Source organism: Natator depressus, chromosome 18, assembly GCF_965152275.1.
Source record: "Natator depressus isolate rNatDep1 chromosome 18, rNatDep2.hap1, whole genome shotgun sequence".
Lineage (NCBI taxonomy): Eukaryota > Metazoa > Chordata > Testudines > Cheloniidae > Natator > Natator depressus.
In genome coordinates, this window is record NC_134251.1 from 14513569 (window position 1) to 14528806 (window position 15238).

The window sequence follows — 15238 nt, forward strand, 5'->3', positions numbered from 1 at the left end:
TAAGATACCTGGCTATAACTTCAAGGAAAAGCTTCTGTGTACGTTTCTAGCCATGTCTCCAACCGAATATTGCCCTTATTTTAATTACACCCAGTGGGCTATGTCCTGCCCTCAGCTGGACCATTGCAGGATGGGGTCTTGGCCCTAGTGTCCACAACTCTTGGCACTCCCATGGCGTCTCAGTTCCTCTGTGGCATCGGATGCTTCTCTAGGGTGATCCTTGCTCATGAGAATTCACTGCAAAGTTTGGGGGCAGGAAGGCATTTTCCTCCCAGTGGGGCCCATTGCAGGGGACCTGGTATGAGGGAAGATCTCCTCCCGGGGGGACTTTGAGCAGGCTTGTTCGGCTAGGAAGCAGACGAGTGTATCGCTTGGTGGGAGCCTTGAGGAAGTGGCTAAACCTCAGTCGTTCCTCCTTCGCTGACCTCCCTGGCTTTCCCCTGCAGTGACCCCGCTGAGAACCGAGCGCCCGCCGTCGCCCTGCAGCCATGGAGGGGGGTATGCAGCTCCTCAACCGGGACGGCCACAGCATCTCCCACAACTCCAAGCGGCACTACCACGACGCCTTCGTGTGCATGAACCGCATGCGGCAGCGGGGCCTGCTGTGCGACATCGTGCTGCACGTGGGCACCAAGGAGATCAAGGCCCACAAGGTGGTGCTGGCCTCCTGCAGCCCCTACTTCCACGCCATGTTCACAAGCAAGTATCTGACTCTTCCCGGGAGCCCAGGTTCTCCCCATTCCCTCTTGTCCTTCCCTTCGGGCCTGCAGAGCTCCAGACCGCAAACCCCTTCCTTCTGCACTTTCTCTGACCCGCCTTGCTCCACACTGCTCCCCACCTCTCAACCCACCTCCCCTTCCTGCAGCAGCCTCCTTCCCCCATTCAAACCCGGTTCCCGCACCAGGCCTTCCATCCCCAACTCGCCACGGATAAGAAGGCTGGAAGTTTTTGGCTTTCCAAAGGTGTCTCCTGCAGGCTGTGGGCCCTGGCCCCCTCTTGCTGACGCCAGGGGGAATTGGCTGTCAGACCAGTGATGTGAACGGGGAGGGAGAGGGGAACGGGGCTTGGGGTCTAATCTAGACCTCACGTGGTCTTAACTAAGCTCCAGGCTTTTGAGTTTTTGATGATACAGGAGTACGGGTCGTGGGAATGTCAGAGCTGACTATAGCCTGTCCGCAGCTCAATGTCTAGTTTAAAGGCAAGGTGGAGAGAGGAGTCCAGTTAACGGCAAGGGAGAGATGCCAGGAGGAAATTATGAGAGAAGGAAATTAGGGTGGAGGAACCTCTGGTTTAAAGGCAAGGGAGAGGCCCCAAGGAATTGGTGAGCGGGGGTCTTCAGTTAAAGCTGACACAGAGAAGCCCTAAGTAATCAGTGGGGGATCCCCAGTTAAAGGTGCAGGGGAGAAGCCCCAAGAATCGATGGCTGGGGATCCCAGTAATATACCTGGGGAAACTGTTGCTCTGTTCAGAACCATTGACTTGTTCCATGCATGGCCGAGAGTGCTCTTGGGCCGCGCGCCTGCCCGGCTGGGCCTCATTGGAGTTTTCCGTGTGTCCCCACAGATGAGATGAGTGAAAGCCGCCAGACCCATGTGACGCTGCACGACATTGACCCGCAGGCCCTGGATCAGCTGGTACAATATGCTTACACTGCGGAGATCGTGGTGGGTGAAGGGAATGTGCAGGTAGGAGTCTCCCCCTCCCCCCTAAATCCCATCCTTCGGCCCTGCTGCCTTTCGGAGAGGACTAAAGATCCATCCTTAGGGACCTGATTCATGACCTTCAAACATTGGCACCAAGACAGTGCCTTGCGCCTGATTGTGGTTTTGGATGGGAGTGGAGTTCCTCCTTTCACTGAGCCCAGAGGCAAAGTGCTTGCGAGGGCTTCAGCCCATCACCCGTGCTGGGAACGGCTGCCCCATGGGCTCTGCCACAACTGGACCGAATCCTGAGAGGTGCTGAATGCTTGCGACTGTCACTGACTTCAGTGGGAACTGCAGGTGCTTGTCCTCATCATCTGCCCTTCAGTCTCTCTCCAGCTGCTTGGTCTGGAACCGAGCCTGTTTCAGCTTCTCCCTCTGGGTTGGGCTTTTGTGGAGTTTCTTTACAAGGGCTGGAAAAATCCTATTATCCTGTAGCCCTGGGCAACCAAATAACAAAGCAACTGGGCTGAAGGCCGGTTGTCATTCTCAGCCTTGGATCTGATGCTCCGGCCACTCCGAGCACCGAGAATCATGAAGTGCAGCTCAGGTCAGATCAGCAGCTTGACCATGAGGAAAGTATACACCTTAGTGGAGACGTCTAGCCTAGGTGCAGCCTGGCCTACGTGTGCAAGAATGAAAAGTTAGTTTCCTACAAAATCTTGCACCAGCCTTTATACCTGTGTGTGTGTATCCGGGGGGGAATGAGGGCGGGGGCTCCGACCCCTTAAATTTTGCTACTCCATGAAATCAAACAAAATTACTGTCTTTTTTTTCTTTCCCCCAATTCAAAAACACAAGCATCTTTGCAGTCCTCTCTTGCCTGGAACGAGCCTGTTTGTCTTTTGAAATGAAAAACTTGCAAAAGCTTTATATTAAATTTGTACTGATTTGGGGGAAGGGCAGGGGAGAAAATCCGAGTCTCCATCAGCTTTGCCTTTTCTTTCAGACACTTGTTTCCCCTCCGGTCCCTGATCCCATGTCCCTGAGTCTTCAGCTCCGTGTAACTGAATCACACAGCCCAGGGGCCTTCTCGGGAAAGAACGAGACAGCTGGCCGCAGAACCTGTTGTTGTTGTTCTCGCTTGTTTCCAAATTCTGCTTTCTGGGCTGGCCTGACGTGACCCTCCTCTACCCTATCTTCGTGAGGGTCTGCGAGGGATGGGGCATGAGTCCTGCAACCTCGCTCCAGCTCAGCACAAAGAGTAGAATTCGGGGCACTCCTCTAACATAGCCGGCAGCCGCTCTGTGGCTGCTGATTCATTTTATACTGACTAAGCTGCTGACAAGGAAAGGATGGAGCTGTTTTTCGTGACACCCAGAGCCTGCTGGGGGTGGGATGGGAGAACCCATTGCAGAGATGCGGGTGGTTCAGGCTTTTGTCTGAGAGCTGCCACTCCACCCTGCCTCTTGTAAGGCCTGTTCAGGCCCATTGAGGTTAATGGGAATCTTTCTGTAGGCACTTTTGCCTCTCATCGCCTGGGAGGTGAAGGGCGCTCCTGCATTCTGTATCTGAGGAAGTCAGCTAGCCCCATAAAGGTGCAAAGCCACAGAGGAAACTATGAGAGAGTGGGTCACGTGCAGACTTTCAGTGGGACTTTCTGTGGGATGTGCTTGGCCCACGGGCTGCACTCTGGATCCTAGATCTTAGCTGGGCTCCTAGGAACTGTGTCCCAGAGCTCTCCCAGGCCAGGGCATCTCTTGACCGCTGGCCCTATCTCTGTGGGGAAAGCATTAGGCCCCTGCTTGAGGAAGAGGGGATGCTGGGGCTGTCTCTGCGGGTGGCGGTGATGGAAGCGGTGGGCTGCAGCCCCAGTCGCTTCCCTGTCTGCCCGCAGACGCTGCTTCCAGCCGCCAGCCTCCTCCAGCTCAATGGCGTGCGGGACGCCTGCTGCAAGTTCCTGCTGAGCCAGCTGGACCCATCCAACTGCCTGGGCATCCGGGGCTTCGCCGACACGCACTCCTGCAGCGACCTGCTCAAGTCCGCCCACAAGTACGTCCTCCAGCACTTCGTGGAGGTGTCCAAGACGGAGGAGTTCATGCTGCTGCCGCTCAAGCAGGTGAGACCCCTCCCGAGGCCTCGCGTCTCTTCTCCGCACTGTGGCGCTGCTCCCAGTGACTTTCTCCTCGGGGTGCAGAGTGCTGCGTGATGCAAGCGGGGGTGTCACGCCATGCCCACTGGCTCTGGCCGGTCACCTCTGCTTTGCCGTGGTGTCTTCATCCCCTCTCGGTAGGACCTGGGGGCTAGTTCATGCCTCTCCGCACCCCTCCTCCCCCGCTACGCACACTCTCTGTTTCAGCCCCTAGCCCACACAGAGCGGCTAGCCATGGAACAGAGTCAGCGAGGTGCTGGAGGGAGGGAGGGGCTGCCGTGCTGGCAGGAGATGGCCGGGGTGTGGGTGAGGAGGGAGGACGTAGTTATAGGCAGGGAGGGAAGCAGATGGGGGCTGGTTTGTGCTACTCCATCCAGGCCTCGGCCTAGCCACCCAGCACCGCCCGAGTTCCTCCAACGCCCCCGGAGGTCACCGAGAGTCTGCGGATTGGGCCCTAAGCGCGGCTCAGCGCTGTTCTCCATGGGGCGGGGGAGACATGACGTGTGTCTCCAAGAATCCCAGGAGCTGGGAGCGGGCTCAGAGAGCAGGGCGGGGACCCCCAGGGGCTGTGCCCAGGCCCCCTCTCTCACAGGACTCTGCCGCTGCCAGGAAGAGAGCGTGGCCCAAGAGCGGAGGAAAGTGGGACATAAAGCAAGAAGGATTAAGGCTGCCGCCTGCCCGCTCTGTGGAAATACAGGCCGAGAATAAAGCAGCGTGGCCGCTGGAGAACCAGCATAAAGGAGCAGGGAATCAGGCCCTGTCACTTGCCATGGTGCCTACACTGACACTCCAGGCTTCCATTGCCCCTCCCGCCATCGGTGCACAGGCAAGCCCTAACCAATCGGTGGGAGGGTTCAGCTGGGAGGCGGGTTGGCCTTGTTCTCCCCACTTTACAGACGTGAAAACTGAGGCACAGGCTTGGCCAAGGTCACCCAGCAGGTCAGAGGCAGAGCCAAGAACAGAACCCAGGAGTCCTGACTCTCTGCTCTTGCCGCGTCTCCGTTCCCGTACGTGCACACCAGCCTTGCTCTACCCGCACGCTATGGAGGTGTGGTAAGGCGCCGAGTGTGCAGCTCTGCTGGTTGTGTGTGTGTGTGTGTGTGGGTGTGTGTGTGTGTGCACACGTCCATGTTCCTTGCCATCCTCCCTCCCCACGAAGCGGGACACCTGAGCTGGACTTCCCTTTCGCCTCTGCAGGTGCTGGACCTCATCTCTAGCGACAGCCTCAACGTGCCATCTGAGGAAGAGGTGTACCGGGCTGTGCTGAGCTGGGTCAAACACGACGTGGACAGCAGGAGGCAGCATGTCCCCAGGGTAGGCGAGCTGGCTGGGAACACAGATCATCGCAGGGGAGGGGATTTTCACCCACTCTAAGAACGTAGGTGCTGGATGGAGGTGGGTTTGGCCTGGTCTAAAGGCTCCTGGAGACCCCCCTTTTGCATATTCCTATTTCCCTCTCCCCTTGGGAACTGCAGGCTGTGTGACCAGACAGGGTTGGGGGGAACCAAAGAAAAGTTGTCTCAAGTGGGGAAAGTCCAACCATCTCAAGGCCAAATTCTGCTCTGTCCCCCAGTGGCGTTTGACTGGTATAACCAAGACGAGTTAGTTTTCCAGCATGGTGCGATCTGGAAGCCCTTGCTGCCATTGGCTGTCTCGGGTCTGGTCTGACAGGAGCTTTACTGAAAGAGGAGGTTGGATGCCCAAGGCTGTTACATCTGGCTCCTTCCGATGCACTGGGATGATTTGGGGCATGCATTGTACCCCACTGCAAATAGAGGCTCATGCTGCCTTATGCAGGGCTAGAAGGCAGGGGTTTGAATCTGATGAATGTCCACGTCCTAGCACCTCACAGTCACATTGTATCCTCCCGACACCCTTGTGAGCTTGGGACATGTTATCCCCATTTTACAGAGGGGGAGCTGAAGCACAGGGTGGGTAGGCTGAGTGGCTGCCTGAGGTCACACTGTGAATCTGCAGCAGAACCTGGATTAGAACCCAGGTCTCCTTACTCCCTGTCCTGGGCCCTGTCCATTGGAATATCTTCCTCCATGTGCAGAGAAAAGTGATCATACTTGGGATTTCTTTAGTTCCTATCTCACATCAGAGGATCTCTAAAACCCCCAAATATGGCCCCACAAAATCCCCTACCCTGTGATGGGGCCGGTGCTACAACCCCATTTTAAAGACTGAGGCGCAGAGGGGCAGCGACGTGCCCACGGTCACATGAGGCATCCGTGGCAGAGCCAGGGCTTCAGTGGGGCAGCAGAGCTGTCGGGAGGGTGGCAGGTCCGTCAGGTAAACTTTGCTCTCTAGGACTGGGTTTTGGGGATTGCTCTGAAAAGCCAAACTTGGCAAATCTGCAACGTTTTTAGGCCGGATTTTCCTTTATCTAGTGCTCTGATCTCTGTGTCTGTGACAAGGAGCAAATTAACCACAGGCCTGTCGCCTGCTTAAGCAAAACAGTAACAGGAATAACAAAACCTTTCCCGACAGGGATTCTTCCCCAGCATAGCCCTAGGTTGGAGTCACAAGCTCTGCATGAGTCTCGCATGCCCTCTTGCGGATACCTCTGGCATCGCAAGTATGAAAATTGGCACCCATTAATAAACCCAGAGAAAAATGCATCCGTGTGTACCCTGGCAACCTTTCCCTTTGTTCTGGCAGTTTTGCTACCAGGGCTGCTAAGAAACTAGCTGTGAGCCTGCAGAGAATGCTGGGAAATGATATGCAAATAGGAGTATATGCATCCCAAGATGCACTTGACGTAGGGCTGGCATTGGCGCTGTGCGGGGGGCTGGTTGAGTGGGTTGCACAGAGGTCCCTGCGGTTGTCAGGCACAGGTGTTGTCTGTATGGCATTTGAGCTGCTGCTCAGTCCTGTCATGGCAACTTTTTTAATAGCCCTGCTGCAGGCGAGGGAGCCAGAGCTCGCCAGCCCAGCAGGCCGTGGCGTAGGAAGGGCTTTCCAGTGTGTGAAGGGACTCGGCCGTTTTACCAGACTAAGGCCCTGGCTGCACTCTGCAGTCCGCATTCAGCTGCATGCACTTGAGTCCCCTGCATCTGGAGCCTCTCTGGCAATCCCAAGCGTGTGGCTGGGAGCAAGAGGCGGGTAGAGGGCACAGCTGGCTATGAGCAGGGCACTGTCCGGGCACCGGCGCCCAGCAGAGCAGGCCGTGGCTAAGGCAAGGGGAGAACCGAGCTGATCCGTCACTGAGGTAGCCATGCTGGCACGTGGACCCGGCTGTGGGAGCCAGTGCAGGGCCAGCCTGGGATTTGGGAGTAGCAGTGGGTCTCAGGCTCTTGCCAGGGCAGTGGGAGGGTCCTGGGCTCTGCGGAGGAGATGAGGGTGGAGTTGCTGCCAGGCGTACGCTGGGGGGTGGCTGCCCTCCCTTCCACTGGGAGGAAGATGAGGGAGATCCAGTCCAGTCAGGATCCCGAGGCTCTTGGGGTTGGTAAGAGAGGAGCCCGCTCGAATCTTCACCCCAACCCGTCTCTGTTCCACCGACTCAGCTCTTTCCCTCCCCTCCCTCCACCCCGCAGCTCATGAAGTGCGTCCGGCTGCCCCTGCTGAGCCGGGACTTCCTGATGAGCAACGTGGACACGGAGCTCCTGGTCCGGCACCACTCGGAGTGCAAGGACCTGCTGATTGAGGCCCTCAAGTACCACCTCATGCCGGAGCAGAGAGGGGTCCTCGGCAACAGCAGGACCCGGCCCCGGCGGTGCGAGGGGGCCAGCACCGTGCTCTTCGCCGTGGGTAAGGGACAGCCAGGCCAGGGGGGCTGAATACAATGCCTGTGTGCAGCCTGTGGGAGGGGCCCATCACCTGCCTCCCATGGGGCATCTGTCCCACCCTCGGGGAAGGGGCTGCAGGCAGGGCCTGTCACTGGGATGTTGGGCAGAGCTGGGGGTCAGGGAGGGATATGTCAATGACTCCCCGTGCCCAGTGACTCCCTGGAAACCTCAGGGGTCCTGCCCTTCACTCGCTCTGCTTGTGACTCCCCTCTGCAGGTGGGGGGAGCTTATTCGCCATCCACGGAGACTGCGAAGCCTACGACACGCGGACGGATCGGTGGCACATGGTGGCCTCCATGTCGACCCGGAGGGCCAGGGTGGGCGTCGCTGCCATCGGAAACAAGCTGTACGCTGTGGGCGGGTAAGGTGGGGAGCAGGACACTGAGCTGGGCCGAGAGGGGAATGCTGGCTCTGGGGTGGGACCCCTCTGGATTCGGGTTGGACAACAAAGGCTGGGCCCAGGGGGCATTTCTGCCACCAGCTGTGTGTCGGGGCTCTGGCTGGCCCAGGGAAGTGGTAACGGGAAACGTCGCTGGTTCAAACCCAGCCCAGAGGAGCAGCGACTGAGCCCCCAGCTGCTCAGTGGAGTGAGTTTGCTGGGTCTCTGTGCAGCAGCAGCCTGGCCACTAACTGACACCGTTTGTTCACGGCGCCAGAGGAGGGGACGGAGGCTGCTCTCGCCTGCGGTTGCATTTCTCCCGCTGCTCAGTTAGGGCTGAGGCAGCTGGTGAGGGAAGCTTGCCCTGCTAATGTCATGCAGCAGGTTGGTTGTGCCCAGCTCCTGCAGGGACATGTTCAATGCACAGTAACTGCCTGGCTCAGCTGCGACCCAGGACCCCGGCCCTCTCAGCCTGTCCCGTGAATTCACACAGACTCGGTCAGGTGACTGGGAGCCCCCCGGGGGCTGCATCGTCCCTGCAGGGGGTGAGAAGGGCAGGCAGGCGGAGCGGGTTTGGAACGCGGGGAGCGAACCTGCCAGAAATGCAGCAACTGGCTGACGCTCTGCACGGGCCTGATTGCTGGCAAGAGCTGGGCTAGGGAGAAGAGTGCGGCCCGCGTCTGGACTGGGCAGCGACCTGAGGCTAAGCTGTGCTCAGCCCAAGGGCTTCGGTGGAGTCCAGGCTCTCAGCTCTGCCCCGAAGGTTCCCCAGCCTTCCAACGCTCTCCCATCCCCCCACAGTTACGACGGGACCTCCGACCTGGCCACAGTTGAGTCGTACGACCCGGTTACCAACTCCTGGCAGCCGGAGGTGTCCATGGGCACCAGGCGCAGTTGTCTGGGGGTGGCGGCGCTTCACGGGCTCCTCTATGCAGCGGGGGGATATGACGGGGCCTCATGTCTGAACAGGTAGGGGGATCTCCTGAGTATGTGCTCGTCCCCTCAGTGTGGTGTCCGTGCCCCCCGGGCTGCTGAGACACCCCGGCTGTCCCCAAGATCTGCTCCGAGGGGGAAGGCCATGCATAGCCTAGCCCTCCCAGAGGCCTGATGACTCATCGGCAGCCAAAGGGACCCAAGGCTTGTGGGGCTACCGGGGTGGGATCCCCTCTCCGTTCACAGCAGGGTTCTGCGTAGGTGTCTCTAACCGTGACCCCATCCTAGTTCCCTGGCCCTCCAGGAAAGACCAACCTGCCCTTTGGCCAGTGAACTCCATCGGCCCATTCACCTGGCACCCCTAGGTCCTCCTGAAGTTCCGTGCAGCCTCATCCAGTCTGGACAAGTATGTCGTGTGTCCGCTGCAAATACGGCCCCCTCTTCTCCATCCCTGGTGGAGACGTGAACCCCACTGGTTCTGGCCCTGCCCCTAGGAGGACTCTGATCTTAACCCTGTGACATGGCGGCGAAATGGCCCTTTGTTCCTGCCCTCTGGCTCCCATCCCTGAGCCAGTTTCTGATCCGTGGCAGCGCTTTGCCTCACTTCCGCACCCCTTGGTGTCCTCAGTTGCCCCTCAGGGCTGCATCAGCGGGTTTTCCCAGAGACCCTCCAGTGTTGCTAATGTTCCTGTGTCTCTGCCTGCTGCAGCGCTGAGAGGTACGACCCCCTGACGGGCACCTGGACCTCGATCGCCGCCATGAGCACCAGGAGGCGATACGTCCGGGTGGCGACACTAGGTAGGGCACTAGCGCGGTGGAATCTGCTTGGCGCTCCCAGGCTCTGTCACCTCTCGCCCCTTCCTCTGGCTAGTCCTGCGCGTTGCTTCCTATCAGCTGCAGCCCCACTCTCTGACTGCTGTCTGTGACAGGCCACCGCGCTTTGCTGATGTGGGACCCGCGCTGACCACGTGCCAGGAGCCAAAGGGCACTGCCTACCGGGCACAGAATGGAGCAGGTTTGCAGCTCTGCTCCATGCACAGGAAGGAGGGTGGAGTTAATGCCCTGCAGCGGGACTGGGGAGAAAGGGGGTCAGTTCCCAGCTCTGCCAGGGACCCCCTGTGTGTCCGAGGACAAGTCATTTAATTGACTTATAGGCTAAACACTCCAGATGATCTGGGGCAGGGACTGTCTCTTCCTGCGTGTATTGGACTACCACAGTTTTCTTGGTCCATGGTACTCTAATAATGGTAACAGGCTCCAGATCTTGGCCTGACTTGGATCAAAGCGGAGGAAAGCTTGCTATCTCTCTGCATCCACCTAGGGGTTCTGGGCTCAAGGTGGGATATTGGGAACATTGGAGTCCATGGGCCGTGCCTTCGTGTCAACCTATGACGAGAGCTGGGGTGGGGTAGGAAGAACTGTGAAATGGCACAGCCCAAACCAGATGGCCCAAGTGAATGCGGTTAGCATTGTTCTCTTTAAAATAACATTTCGTGCAGAGACCAGTTACTGTCTGTGTTTGGAAGGTTTTTGTCAAAAACACTCCCTCCAGCCTAGGAAAAAGCTGATTTTCCTAGAGCAGCAAAATTCGCAGCAGCTTGATGACCCCATGGGTGCAGCGTAGAGCTAAAGAAATTTCATAATAACCCTCATCCGGATGGAGCCGGCTTTTAACATAACAACAGTGGTCTGATCTCATATGTACCTTTACGTTGAAATGTCTCCCTGTGTGCACGCTGATCCTTGTAATGGGACACTTCTCCTTTCCCCACAAGCCCAAAAGTACCAACGTTTTGCACATGCCTAGCGTAGATTTGGGCCCTTTGCAAAAGCAGACAAGCATCACAATCGCTATTTGATGGATGAGGAAACTGAGGCACCGAGGGGCAGGGGGAAAATACTTCCCAGGGTCACCCAGAGAACCCATCACAGATGCAGCGCAGTCTCTTCACTTTCACTCTGGACCCCATTCCCCCTTGCTTCACCTCCAGGCCAGAACAATCTTGCCTGGGAAGTCCGGCAGCTGGCCAGTGACCCGTGTGGAATGAGGTGTGGTCACAGCCCAGTTCAGAGAGCTACAGGGTCCCTGTCACTGCACCACAGCTGGGGCTTCTCCGCCTCTGCCATAATCTATTGGAAAACCCGAGGGCTGAATAGGCCGGTTCCCCTCGCTTCCTGAGGGGAGCCCTCCGTAGGGGAAGCTGGCAGGGGGGAGGCAGTGTGGCCTAAAGCAGTTTCTCAACCTTTTTGATACCAGAGACCAGCTTGCTGCCTTCCTAAACTGTCAGGGAGATCTCAGGGACTGGCGCCGGTCCGCAGACTGGTGGTTGAGAAACACTGGCCTAGAACAGAGCTTCTCAACCTGGGGGGCGCAGAACGTATTGGGGGAGGAGGGGTGAGAAATTTTAGGAAAAAGAAACTTCCTGCCCACATTTTACCCCCAGCACGGAATAACTAGCAACGCTAATTCCTCCAGACATGTCACGTCCTCAGCTGGCGCTGTGCATTTTGACGTATTTCTGTGAAGCTTGCCTAGTATTCCACAAAGGCGTTGTCATCTATACGTTCATCCGTCCGTTACACACTTAATTGTACGCACGGGACCACAATGGCAGTTCTGCGCTTGCTCTCCTTACAATGGCTCGTTGGCTCGTTTGTGCAACAGAAAAAAATAAATCTCAGATGAAAAACAAAGATGCTGAAACTGATTCAAGTGAAGCACCGATGCTGCATATGTCAGGATTTATGTACCTGTGTGGCAGGGAGGAAGGGCATAAACTACTACAGACACAAAGAAGGGGGGCACGGCAAATAATTTTTAGAACCACTGGCCTAGGGGATGGAGCATTGGCCTGAGCTTGGGAGACCAGGGTATTATTCCTGGCTCTGTCACTGGCCTGCTGGGTGACCTTGGGCAAGTCACTTTGCCACTCTGTGCCTCAGTTTCCCCATCTGTGAAATGAGGATAATCCCATACTGTCCTCCTTTGTAAAGCGCTTTGAGAGCTAGGGATGATCTAGGTAAGAGCTACGGGTTATTCTGTGGATAAACAGAGCACCGCCGTACAGGGCTAGCTGGGTGCATAAATCAGTCTCTAATTGGCCCAGCGCATTCACCATGGTGCGCGTCAGTGCTGCCAGTGGCACCCGCTGCAGGAGCAGCTCCTTGCTGCTCTGGGTTCTGTGCTGCACGGACATTAATCCCCTCTCGTCTCTGCTCTTTCGCTTCCAATTTCGCTGCTCCGTGCTGACTCTGTGGTTCCTTCACACGCTCTCACTCCTTTTCCCCCCGTGGTGTGCTCCCTGCCTGGCGCTGCGTTATGGATCGGCCCCTGCGGCAACCTGCTGCTCCTGCCGTCGCTGCCTCGCTGGCTAAAAATAAAGCTTAATTGTGGCGGCGGGGAGCGCTCGCACGGCCCGTAATGAGCTGGTCGGGGGCAGCCGCAGGCGAGCAAGCTCCCCGGGCTGCTCTCTCGGCACGGAGCCCTCGCTGCACAGCAGAGAAATGGCCTGATGAATATTTAATGATTCCCAGCGCCAGATGTGGCCCCCATACAGCGGAGGCTTGGGGGGGGGAAGCTGCATGAGCTGCTCTGTGAGCAAATCCTCCCCAGAGGGTCCTGCTGCTTGGTGTAGATTTGCCTGTCGGCTGCTATGCTGTTCCTGGCTGCCCAGACCCGTGGCACATAAGGCCGGGATCCATCCCTGCCGATAACACGGCCCTTGTGGAGGGCTCTGTGGCTGACTCTGTGCATGACTGTGTTTTGCAGATGGCAATCTCTACGCCGTCGGGGGATATGATAGCTCGTCCCACTTAGCCACAGTGGAGAAGTTTGAGCCGCAGGTAAGGGCAAGAGAGTGCAATTAACGCTTTCCTTCCCGTCCCTCCTCCGAAAAGGACCCTTGGCAAAGCCCTATAGAAAGCGAACAGAGGAAAACACAACAGGGGGCTACAGAAATGACTCTAAAATGCTACAGAACCTAACGGAGCACGAGATCCTCTCAGGGGGCGGGGGGGGGTTAAACCATCCTAGCTAGCTATCGCCCTGCAATGGAATTCTGTAGGTCGGTTAACAAGTCTCTGGAAATATGAGGGGTCTCTGTTCAATTCTCTCGATCCCTTCCACCTGGGGTGGGGGGTCGCATGGATCCCTCCCCTTTCCCAGCACGTGCAGCTGTGTTGCCACCTTGTGTGCGGCCATTATTGCAAGCTGACAAGCTCCAGCGGACTGTTGTGGGCCCACAGGTGTGGTTGGCTCCCCTACAAAGGCTTGGCTCAGGAGAAAGGGGGTCAGAAACCATGTTCTGAACGGAGCCTCTAACTGCGGGGCTGCCGCTGGGACTCCCTGATGGGACTCCCCGACAGCCGTAGAAATAGACACAGCCACATGCATGGCCACTTTGGGGCTCTGGCCGGGAGCTGATGGGCAGCTCGAGCTCCCAATAGTTAAGCCAAATTTTAGGGACCTGGAGACCAGGGTCCTATTGTTAACAGCTGCAGTTGCTTGAACCTGCCAGCAGAGGTCTCTTTAAAATAATTCTCTGGGGTTTGCAAAAAGAACAGGAGGACTTGTGGCACCTTAGAGACTAACCAAATTATTTGAGCATAAGCTTTCGTGAGCTACAGCTCACTTCATCGGATGCATTATGCATCGAAAGCTTATGCTCAAATAAATTGGTTAGTCTCTAAGCTGCCACTAGTCCTCCTTTTCTTTTTGCGAATACAGACTAACACGGCTGCTACTCTGAAACCTCTCTGGGGTTTAAATATTTTATTTTTTTCTTGATTTAAGGCAGTTTTGTGTTTGATGCTTTAGGGAAGGAGGGTGCCTGTAAACACTGAGCACAGACTTGGGCGGATCATGTTTGTAAGCTCCTTATGGGGGGCGAGAGGGGGCGGAGAGAGACGTTTGTATTAGCGTTTGTGAACAAAGTATAATTGCTGGATCTAGCTGCATTGGGGTGGAACAGGGCAGTACAGAAAACCATTTCCAGTAGAACTCCCCTCCCGCCATCTCCTTGGGGGGCCTCTGTGTTCCCTCAAAAGCCTGTTCCACAGGGCTCTGGAAACCTCCCCCATCACCTCTGCCCTTCATCTGATAACAGCAGGCAGGATGGCTGGCGACTCTACTTTAACCTGCTGCACCCAAGGTCAGATTTGCAGCCGGGGTCATCGTAACTTGCTTTAGCTGCAGACTCTTTGTTGCCTCCTGCTGGAATGTGGATGGTGGGTCCTACAGGGGTCCTTCCTCCCGGGGGAGCTGTTGTTTTAAGAGTTGGGAACGGGGAGCAGAGGACAGAGAGCATGCATCCGATCAAGTGGGCTGTAGCCCATGAAAGCTTATGCTCAAATAAATTTGTTAGTCTCTAAGGTGCCACAAGCACTCATGTTCTTTTTGCGGATACAGACTAACACGGCTGCTACCCTGAAACAGGGTCTGGAGTGTGACCGGACGGTGGTGTCGCCATTGAAGGGCTTGGGTGGGAGGATAATCACCCCCGGGTATCGCTCGCTAACCCAGAGGCGCTTTCACGGGCGCTTGGTCCCCTTTCCTCCAAGGTCAACACATGGACCCCCATTGCCAACATGCTGAGCCGGAGAAGCAGCGCCGGCGTGGCCGTGCTGGAGGGGATGCTCTACGTGGCCGGCGGCAACGACGGGACCAGCTGCCTGAACTCTGTGGAGCGCTACAACCCGAAAACCAACACCTGGGAGAGCGTGGCCCCCATGAACATTCGGAGGTAGGGACCCCCACCCCGCCACCCCGTTCTCCAGCACCCATCCAAACTGGGGAGCTGGGGAGACCGGTGCGAGGCAGATCCAGGCTGTCACACCCGCCTTGGGGATTTCTTGGGTTGGAGAGAGCCATCTCCCACTGGAGCACATCATGCTGCAGCCATCAAGGTGCAGCAATGACCAGGCCTCGCTTGACCGACCGAGCAGGCTGGCCTGCGGTCACGACCGCCGGGAAGCTCTCTGCTGGGAGGTCTGGGACCTCCATGCTGCGTGTTCACCTGTGAACGCTGCGCGATCAGCAGTGCCCGTTGCATGCACCACGTAGGCATGAGCAAGCAGGGGCGGCCTGCAGAGGCTTTGCCGCCCTAACAATCCTACATGGGCATAAATGATTCCCGACTTACCGCTACCCAATCCCGAGTACAGGAACCACATGACACAGTCACTGGGGGAGATCTCGACATTCTAAACATAGGTGTTTGGGACTTCCCGTAGCTGGCAGGGGGATCACCTTCAAATAACGTAATTTAGGAGCCTAAAATATGGACCAAAATGTGGTTAGAACCAGGGGCTGGGAACCAGGACTCCTGGGTTCTATTTCCGGCTC

The 15238-nt window shown here is 57.0% G+C and overlaps 1 protein-coding gene across 5 annotated transcripts in view; it reads left to right on the forward strand.

Annotated features, from left to right (window-relative positions):
• The window catches only part of KLHL17 (kelch like family member 17), a 37573-nt gene that overhangs the window by 18731 nt on the left and 3604 nt on the right, over positions 1 to 15238 (forward strand). For all 5 annotated transcript variants that reach the window (XM_074975457.1, XM_074975456.1, XM_074975459.1 and 2 more), the window contains 10 exons: positions 447 to 699; positions 1564 to 1685; positions 3538 to 3759; positions 4990 to 5106; positions 7332 to 7545; positions 7800 to 7944; positions 8764 to 8931; positions 9605 to 9693; positions 12665 to 12738; positions 14455 to 14636. In XM_074975457.1, the coding sequence (XP_074831558.1) occupies positions 489 to 699; positions 1564 to 1685; positions 3538 to 3759; positions 4990 to 5106; positions 7332 to 7545; positions 7800 to 7944; positions 8764 to 8931; positions 9605 to 9693; positions 12665 to 12738; positions 14455 to 14636 (1544 nt within the window). In that variant the 5' untranslated portion in view covers positions 447 to 488. The remainder of the gene's footprint in view (positions 1 to 446; positions 700 to 1563; positions 1686 to 3537; positions 3760 to 4989; positions 5107 to 7331; positions 7546 to 7799; positions 7945 to 8763; positions 8932 to 9604; positions 9694 to 12664; positions 12739 to 14454; positions 14637 to 15238) is intronic.